The following is a 9,804-nucleotide window of genomic DNA, read 5'->3' as shown; positions in this document are numbered from 1 at the left end:
TATTTCTGAAATGATCCTTTAAAATACTGTTTTTAGGTATAGAATTTAAAACAGAGAGTCTGTTTAAATTGAGCCATAAAGTCCCATGGTGGACACAGGAAAGGGCGGGACTTCACCTCTCTGTTTATTCTCAATCAGAATCAGAAAGAGTTTATTGCCCCACTAGTTACCCTATGCAGTGATTGGTGCATACACACTAACAAACATATTAAACATTAATAGGAATGAACATTAAATAGAGAAACAGAGACAAAAGCTTTTTCCTGACATTTCTGTCACCTTTTTCAACATTCTTTTATCAATTTAAATATTTTTTTTTCTCAAATGCTATTAAATTGAATAAAACACCCATATTCATTGCAAGTAGTGAACTGATCATTTATTTGACCTGTGAAGAGCGTTGAATGGAACCATCCACGTTTTTTATTTATTTTTTGACAATTTGGTTGAAAGAAACCCACATTTCTGATGTTGAAACTTTTTGAAAATGGGTCAAATTTGACCTGAGGAAACCAGGAGGGTTAAGAAGTTAGTAGCAGTGTTACTATGGAATAACAACAGCCATGTGTGTTTCCTCTGCAGACCTACCCTCAGGCCTACACAGGTGGAGGAGACCATTACCCCTTCCCGGCACAATCGGGACCCCCAGGACCCCCGGGACCCCTGGGACCCTACCTGAATCAGCCCGGGTACCAAGGGTACCAAGGGTACCAGAGGGAGCAGCCAAAAACCACAGGTAGGTCACAGAGTCCCAACCATACATACATATCTCTCTATCTATCTATCTATCTATCTATCTATCTATCTATCTATCTATCTACCTATCTATCTATCTATCTATCTATCTATCTATTCATCTATCTATCTATCTATCTATCTATCTATCTATCTATCTATACATCCAGATGAATAATTAAGTCCCTCCTCAGTTCCCCCAACCCCCCGGAGGCCACTCGGCCCCCTGCTACCCTGCAGGTTCATCACAGGGAAATAGCCACGTGCCCCAAAGCCCTGCGTTTGGTGGGACAGTTTGGGAACCGACACGTTAATAATGGTACATCCTCATTACAGGCTTTACAGCATACAGCCCTCAGATATATCATAAGATAATACACATGAAGATATACAGCCATGATATAGGCATACACAATTTAAAACATGATAGTTTGAACCAGGACCATTTAACCATTTGATATATATAGACATGTCTTTCGCAATGTAAAGTCTATGGTAGTAGTCTTTCTGGGCCATGAAAAGTCTATGGTAGAAGTCTTCCTGGGCCATGTAAAGTCTATGGTAGAAGTCTTACTGGGCCATGTAAAGTCTATGGTAGAAGTCTTCCTGGGCCATGTAAAGTCTATGGTAGTAGTCTTTCTGGGCCATGTAAAGTCTATGGTAGAAGTCTTACTGGGCCATGTAAAGTCTATGGTAGAAGTCTTCCTGGGCCATGTAAAGTCTATGGTAGTAGTCTTTCTGGGCCATGAAAAGTCTATGGTAGAAGTCTTCCTGGGCCATGTAAAGTCTATGGTAGAAGTCTTACTGGGCCATGTAAAGTCTATGGTAGAAGTCTTCCTGGGCCATGTAAAGTCTATGGTAGAAGTCTTACTGGGCCATGTAAAGTCTATGGTAGAAGTCTTACTGGGCCATGAAAAGTCTATGGTAGAAGTCTTACTGGGCCATGTAAAGTCTATGGTAGAAGTCTTTCTGGGCCATGAAAAGTCTATGGTAGAAGTCTTCCTGGGCCATGTAAAGTCTATGGTAGAAGTCTTACTGGGCCATGTAAACTCTATCGTAGTAGTCTTTCTGGGCCATGTAAAGTCTATGGTAGAAGTCTTTCTGGGCCATGTAAAGTCTATGGTAGTAGTCTTTCTGGGCCATGTAAAGTCTATGGTAGTAGTCTTTCTGGGCCATGTAAAGTCTATGGTAGAAGTCTTTCTGGGCCATGAAATGTCTATGGTAGAAGTCTTTCTGGGCCATGTAAAGTGTATGGTAGTAGTCTTTCTGGGCCATGTAAAGTGTATGGTAGAAGTCTTTCTGGGCCATGTAAAGTGTATGGTAGTAGTCTTTCTGGGCCATGTAAAGTGTATGGTAGAAGTCTTTCTGGGCCATGTAAAGTCTATGGTAGAAGTCTTTCTGGGCCATGTAAAGTCTATGGTAGAAGTCTTTCTGGGCCATGTAAAGTGTATGGTAGAAGTCTTTCTGGGCCATGTAAAGTGTATGGTAGAAGTCTTTCTGGGCCATGTAAAGTCTATGGTAGTAGTCTTTCTGGGCCATGTAAAGTGTATGGTAGTAGTCTTCCTGGGCCATGTAAAGTCTATGGTAGTAGTCTTACTGACCATGTAAAGTCTATGGTATAAGTCTTTCTGCGCCAATGAATTGCCAGACATTTTAGTTCCACCGTTAGCCGCTAACCTTATGGTTGCATCAAAGCCTAGCGCTGTTCCTGGTTGGTTGCTTAAGGGTGATTTATGGTTCTGTGGAGGCTCTACACAGAGATTGCTTTGCAGCCTACGTAAGTGGCCTGAAGTTTAAACTTGCGCATTTTTCTCTTTAAGACAACAGAGCTGGCACGTGTGTGTGTGTAGAGCAATTCCGCCTGCTCTGACTTTTCCCCCTCTCATTCCCCCTGCTCTGGTGTTTCCCCCTCTCATTCCCCCAGCGACTGTAGAGTCATAATGAGAGAAGTGTCTACCCTGTTCTTTCTGACCACGGTGGGAAATCTGGAGCAGGAAAAGTTAACCCTCTCTCTCTCTCTCTCTCTCTGTCTCTCTCTCTCTCAGTGTTTGTGGCTGACCCAAATCAAGGCATCAACCGTGGCGGTGACTCTAAGAGCTCGTGTCTGGCGGGCTGTTTAGCCGCTATGTGCTGCTGCTTTCTCTTGGACATCTTCTAAAAACCTCTGGCCATCTGCAGCCATCAACACAACAAGAAATCTCTTTTAATTTGGGGAGAAGAACCTGTTTTATATCTTATATCTGTCTGTCTGTGTGTTTGAATGTTACTTCACTGTTGTGATGACTCTCACCGGCAATTTCCACTGGATGCGGAACGCCGACGGAGTCATTAGGTTTCCATTTAAGTGAATGTGTGTGTTTCCACTGAGTGCTGAACGTCTGCGTTCTGACTCCGTCCCAGTTCTGTCAGTCCGCAGCAGATACGCAGAGCTTCTATTTTTGACGGAGGACGGCGAGCTCCGCAGCAATTCAGCACACGGCAGATAGTGCGGGACAGGAAGTCGAGCACAGAAACAAAATAAATATCCGGTTAAATTTCAAAATAAAATACACCGTGCTCACGGCGGATCACATTTCCCTGCACTACACCTTGAAAACACAACACAGAGTTGTTCCCCCTTTTCTCCTCTGGATGGAAACTAACTGGTGGTGGTTTTGTGGTTCTATTCTACCTGAATTCGCGAACGAACACAATTCGAAAACTTGTGGGTCCTCGTGACTACAGCTGGACCCGGTGGATATTGACAGACGGCGGAGCACGGAGCCGACACGCAGAGGAGCCGGTCCAGCTGTTACACATCCGGTGGAAATCCCCCGTCATGACATCACATCTGATTTTATGGGAATGAGAGAAATAAAAACATGAAGATAAAATAAGCGTGTGTCTGAATGTTTCTCAGTCCTGAGTGTAAGGATGATGTGTGGGCCAATTATTACTTATCACTTAAATAATTCTTTGATTTGAAGTAAACAAAAGACACTGTAAAACGTGTCCTGTACATTTACAGGAAGTTGAAGAACTGGATAAAGTAAAAAGTCTCTCTGAAATGTAGCGGAGTAGAAGTACAAGGCAGCATGAAAAGAAAAGACTCAAGTAAAGTACAAGTACTTGAACATCTGTACACACACACACAGACGCACTAACAGACAGAGAGACACACACACATACACACACACACACACACACACATAGAAAGACACGCACACACACACACACACACACACACACATTTTTGATGACGTCGTGAGGACCAATGACTGGCTGCAGCCTGATGGGATCCACCCTTTCTGAAGTGTCTAGAGACATGAATTTAACTGCTGAATTATCTTTACTGCAAATTGATGTGAACACAAAAATGACTTTAAACATCAAAACCTTTAATGATTTAATTGATGGGTTATGTATATGTTTTGATGGGGAGTGATGGGCTGGTCTGGGGCTCAAATGTCCGTGATTTTTACAATAAATTAATATCGCAAAACATATCCAATTGGCACCCATGAATGGTGAAAGAATCAAACCGGGACAAAAGCATATTGTCCCAACCCTAGAGTTCATATGTGAAAAGTGCTTACCATTCATTGTTTCTTTATACTGCTTTACTGCTATGATGATGAATTTGAATATCTGCTTTCAATAACTTAAAGTTCAAACAAGAAAAGTAAAGAACACTCACAGATATAATTGCAATGATATATGTTTATTATTTGATTAAAATGACAGAAACAAGAGAGAATCAGAAACATTAACCGGTTTTGAAGGAAATAAAGATTCCTGTCGACAATTATTACTAAGTTATTAAATCAGAGCAAATCTATGAAGTGCTATGAAGACTTGTTGAAGACAACAAAAACCTGTGTGACTATCACAGAGCTGCTGTTTCTGTCTCACATGGGGAACAGCAGATGTCCACTGAAGGTGGTGTGGTGATTTAGGTTGTCAAACACCACACTGTTAACAAACACCCGCACAAACACGACGTCTCCCACCTCCAGGAACAGTGCAACGGCTTTAGAAGAACTCATAAAACCGGCCACCTGCTCGTATGCCAAGAAAACATTCGCTGAGTTCTTGACCAACACAGCACCAGAAGTGCCTCCATTTGCACCGACCGTCCACTCAAAGTTGTACGCTCCTCTCACCGGGGCAGTGAACACACCTGTTGGGTGATTGTTTTTGTCATTATAAAATGGAAAATGAAAAAAGTGTTTTAACAGCAACATACAAAGGAAATATATTAGGGATGCACAATATATCAACAATCACATGTCTGAAACTGGTCCAGTATTAAACCAGAACCGAGCTGTAATGTAACCCTACAGGACTAATGTTCAGCAGCAGTTAGAGTCACTAAAAGTTCTGTTGTTGTCTGACAACATTATGGGATGGATCCCTACAGAGATAGACCTTTTAGTTAAAGAGTAAGATCCTTTTAGTTTAACATGAAACAGCCCCGAAATCACCATCACCAAACTCCACCAGACTCCATGTAAATAATCAGGACTTTTATCATCGTAAAACACACTTCATTCAAAGTGGACAGAAACTAAATAAAACTATCATGAGCCATCTTGGTTCATCTTTCCACTGTTCCAACAATCACCACTCTGGTTTGGTTGAAATAAACCCTTAATTCACCCATTTACATGTCAAAATATGCTGGCTCTATACACGCTAAAAGTCCTGATTATTTAGTCTGGTGGAGATATGCTGGCTCTATACACGCCAGAGATGCTCACATATCAGTTTTTTGGAAGTCCAAGTCAAGTCTCAAGTCTCTGGGCATCTGTTCTGTACCTAACACTGTATTGTTAAATGTTATGAATTCAAAGCATGTCCTGTAGCTACCATCCATACAGTACAGTATTATATTCAGTTGTAGGATAACTTTATGGGGTCTACTTAACACATCCCTCTAGCCCTCAGACCTGGTGAAATATTAACCTTTGTCTGTCACATCATATGGATACACAACTATAAAGATACAATCTGCCTGTTCCCAGCATTAGCACAACACTTTGAGATGGTAAGCTTGTTACCTGTGATGATATATGCTAAATATAACGTCTCTTTCATTAAAAAAAAATGTCTAATGTCAAAGTGGAAATCAAGAGAGTAGTGGCAGCGCCACACCAGTTACAGAACAACATGCATCTCAGTGTCAGTCCAAATTACGCACAATTAGCAGTTTGAACTCACTGATGGAATGCCATTTATTTAATTAAGTGTTAGTAGGCTCAGTGAAACTGAGTTCACAGTTTTTCAGTACGTACAAAATATAATTATCATAGAAACTTGTTTTATAAAGATCATATTGATATTGCTAAATATTCGTAATCGGCCAAATTGAATTACTCAAATGTTCATCCATGTGTTCACTGATGATCATCCCTAAAATGTATTGTTAGAATATCAGAGCTACCTGTGGTTGAGTTGTAGGCATTTCCAATGTTGGTGACGACGAATTTGAAGATCAGGGTAATGTCCGTGGCTGAGGGTCCAACAACTGAGTAACTTGTATTCACCAGAGAGGCTGAGAATGCAACCTGTCGGACTGAGAGAGAGAGAGAGAGAGAGACAGAGAGAGAGAGAAAGACACAAAGAGAGAGAGAGACAGAGAGAGAGAGAGAGAAAGACACAAAGAGAGAGAGAGACACAAAGAGAGAGAAAGAGAGACAAAGAGATAAAGAGAGAGCAATGTTATTTTAAAAATCATCAAATATTAAACTGATAATTTTGAGTCCTATGTAATCAAAGTGTTTAATTTACAACATTTCAACAAAGTTTAATATTTAGAAAGCAGGATACTTGTTTAAAATTGAAAAACACTATTTAATTGGCTTATAGTTATGGGATCATACATAGTCAGAATTAAGTAAAAATTAATAGATGTGGTTATTTTGAATCTGGATATTTTCATGTGTAGGTGTCTAGATTTTGACCCTTCTCTGTAAATATATTCAGTTCATTTTCAGTTTATTCACACGTTGTCTTCACGTCTTTACGACTCAATTTCAGAAGATACAATGTTCATATGTAGAATTTGTGAAATGAAAAAACCCTAAATAAGCTACTAAAGGTTTTGCGAAGGGGTCAGAATAACATTAATAAACAATACAAAAAAATGATCAGAGAACAATACCTTGCAGTTGTTGATTCCAGTTGTCCACTTCAGTCCTCAGCTGTGCTGCTTGTTCTGTAAAAACAGTTTCTTTAGACATTGCTCTAGAGCTGCAAAGATTAAAGGGATTAGTCATCAACTATTAAATAAATCTCCAACTATTCTGATAATTGTTTAAACAGTTTGAGCATTTGAATATGTTTCTGCTATGACACGGTGCAAAACAACAGTGGTTTCTAGAAACGGCTTCACTACTGCACGATGAGTCTCTCTTTGCAACAACATAATTTCCACCTTCAGTTGAACAAAAAAGGAAAAATAATCCACAAAATAATCCACCATCAAAATAATCAGTAGCTATGTGCAGCCCTACTTTGCTTCACTTCATAGAAAAATACTTATTTCTCTCCTATTGGATATCTCTGAACTGCTATGCCACGATCTAAAACAGTTCATTACTGTACCTTGAGTCAGCAGGAGTCTCATGTCAGCCTTCAGTTGAACCAACGAGGCGGTGGTCTCTCTCAGCACAGCGTAGATGTCTTGAGGAAACGTCTGCTGATAATCGGTACTTTCACTTGGGGGGACGGAGCCGAGCAGCAGCAACAGCGTAAACCTCACAGAGATCTTCATTCTCTCACTGGCAGCTTACTGGTGAACTGGGCCGTCTGTTAACCTGGGTGAGCTTTGTATGTAGAAGTCTACAGCAAAACAAAAGGTGTGTGTGAACACAAATCAATCGTACTTTGCATGATGTAGGGTGAAACGTCAGTATGAAGAACAAAGATGGGAACCAGTTTATTCTAATGTTACACTTATTTCCCTGTACAGCAGAAAACAATGTATATAAATACATTTTTAAAGGGTAACTTCTGTATTTCTCAAATTTTATTTCCCCATGTTTTTGTGTCTGTGATGGCCCTCCTATTAGAGCCTGCTGTGTGTCTGTCTCTTGTAGGTGTTTCTCTCTACTACACTGCAGCTCCATGGGCGGTGCAGCACTAGGAGACCTGGCCAGTCTCCCGGAGTCTTTAAGATCTGTCTGACAACCCGCTCAGTCTGTGTCTGCATCCAGCTGGCACCGTGCTTCTGTTGAGTTGGCTTTGGCCTGGTTAATAGTTTTCATTCATTATTACTAACATCCTTCGTTTGTATATTAAGTTATCTTTGTTACTCCACTGTGAGTTCTTGTTATATTCAGTTTTAGTTGTTTTTTTGTCATGGGTTAGTTTATCAAAATACTAAAGTAAATAGTTCAAATGAAAGGAACCATCAAAAGGTTTTGTAAATAACCCTCGTATTATGTTGAAAAAAAATGACATTGATGATGTTACGGGTCAAAATGACCCGTAAAGTGTAAATACACTCAAAATAAACTTTTTTTCCTCATCACAAACATTTTTCCCCCAAAACTGTTTTTACCAATTATTTAGTGAAAATATTTCCGGTATACACTTGCATATTCCATGCATAGCTAGATTTGGCACCCTAGGATGCCCATATTTTGATGCCATATTTGGCAGGCTTGTTGGGCATGTACTGTCAGAAGGGACAGGGCCCCCTGAATGGAACAAGGTGTTCATCTACAGTGACATGGGGACCAGGATTGTACAAGACAGGTAACATTTTGACCCATTCATCCCATACATCTCTGATCTCAGCTGGTTTGTCTCTTTCACGTCGACCAGCTCTAGTGTTGTGGAACACCCAAGCTTTCGTATGAATTGACTCCAAAGACGTTGTTAGAAATATTGGCCTTCCACTCTCGTCATTACACAGACTGGCAGTTGCTTCTCCCTTTGACTTGTACACTCCAGCTAATACTATTCAATTTGATTCAATTCAATTTTATTCATAGTATCGAATCATAACAAGAGTTATCTCGAGACACTTTACAGATAGAGTAGGTCTAGACCACACTCTATAAATTCCAAAACCCCAACAATTACAGTAATTCCCTCAAGAGCAAGCATTATCAGTGGCGTTGCGACGGTGGCGAGGAAAAACTCCCTTTTAGGAAGAAACCTCGGCAGACCCAGACTCTTGGTAGGCGGTGTCGGACGGGGCCGGTTGGGGGCGTGATGAACAGTGGTGATAATAGTCACATTAGAGATAAAGGAACAGTGACTTTGAGGTAGTCATGGAAGTTCATGTCATAGCAGGGCACATCGTGTCATACTGAGTAGTGCAGTCTCCTAGACCGGATCCTGACTACTCTGTGCGTATGAACATCACAGCAGGGTGTTGCGGGATATAACGTGGCGCTGCAGAGCACGGGGGGAGGCTGCAGACGCAGCAGGACTAGGATTTCAATGTATGCATGCAAGTCAATCTGATCCAGTGGCTGAAATACACACCTCCCCTGCAAGTTGGTCATGTCCACTATGATCCTATCTGTTGGTTGGGATATGAAGAGATGAAATGGACCATCTTTAGCTGTCCATGTTGAGGATGATTGCTGCCCATTGTTTTTAGCTAATGTAGAGACCACACCAGACTGGTCCTCTGAATCCTCTTCATCCTCTTCGTCAATAGCATTGTTCTCGGTCTCTGAAAGATCCTCTGACTCTGAAATCTCTTCCTCTACATCACTATTACCATCAAAAATCTGTGCTGAAACTTCTTCAGTTGCAAACCTTTTGGAGCTCATTTTGTAGTGTGCGTGTCAAAGAGATGACATTACAACAGAGAAGAGGACAAGCGCGAGAAAAGCTCCTGCTCCTTTACACACATACACATACACACACATACACATACACACACACACACACACACACACACACAAACACACACACACACACAAACACACACACACACACACACACACACACACACACACACACACACACACACACACACACACACACACACACACACACACACACACACACACACACACACACACACACACACACACACACACACACACACACACACACACACACACA

The 9,804-nt window shown here is 41.1% G+C and overlaps 2 protein-coding genes across 2 annotated transcripts in view; one reads left to right on the top strand and one right to left on the bottom strand.

Moving 5' to 3' along the window:
• LOC114567282 (cysteine-rich and transmembrane domain-containing protein 1) overlaps positions 1-3,221 on the top strand; it is a 17,020-nt gene extending 13,799 nt beyond the window's left edge. The window contains exons 4-5 of the mRNA XM_028596318.1: positions 583-736; positions 2,781-3,221. Coding sequence (XP_028452119.1) covers positions 583-736; positions 2,781-2,893 — 267 coding nt within the window. The 3' untranslated portion in view covers positions 2,894-3,221. The remainder of the gene's footprint in view (positions 1-582; positions 737-2,780) is intronic.
• A 1,353-nt stretch (positions 3,222-4,574) lies between these two features.
• On the bottom strand, positions 4,575-9,506 carry LOC114566299 (complement C1q-like protein 4). Its single transcript, XM_028594624.1, has 3 exons — positions 9,350-9,506; positions 6,158-6,289; positions 4,575-4,894 (listed from the first exon to the last, which is right to left on the bottom strand). Exons 1-3 carry the CDS (start codon positions 9,504-9,506, stop codon positions 4,623-4,625), a joined length of 561 nt encoding a protein of 186 aa, XP_028450425.1. The 3' UTR covers positions 4,575-4,622.
• Between the last annotated feature and the right edge of the window lie 298 nt (positions 9,507-9,804).

The sequence above is a fragment of the Perca flavescens genome, chromosome 13 (genome assembly GCF_004354835.1).
Source record: "Perca flavescens isolate YP-PL-M2 chromosome 13, PFLA_1.0, whole genome shotgun sequence".
NCBI classification, from domain to species: domain Eukaryota; kingdom Metazoa; phylum Chordata; class Actinopteri; order Perciformes; family Percidae; genus Perca; species Perca flavescens.
The sequence above is the reverse complement of the archived record's forward strand: the minus strand, read 5'-3'. Positions and strand labels throughout refer to the sequence as shown.

What these genes read in the sequence shown, in the direction of transcription:
- LOC114566299 (XM_028594624.1), bottom strand. Translation starts at nt 9,506, where the DNA reads ATGAGCTCCAAAAGGTTTGCAACTGAAGAAGTTTCAGCACAGATTTTT. An exon ending in GGATTCAGAGGACCAGTCTG is followed by an intron (nt 6,290 to 9,349) that starts GTGTGGTCTCTA and finishes TCTCTCTCTCAG; the next exon opens with TCCGACAGGTTGCATTCTCA. An exon ending in TGCCTACAACTCAACCACAG is followed by an intron (nt 4,895 to 6,157) that starts GTAGCTCTGATA and finishes ATCACCCAACAG; the next exon opens with GTGTGTTCACTGCCCCGGTG.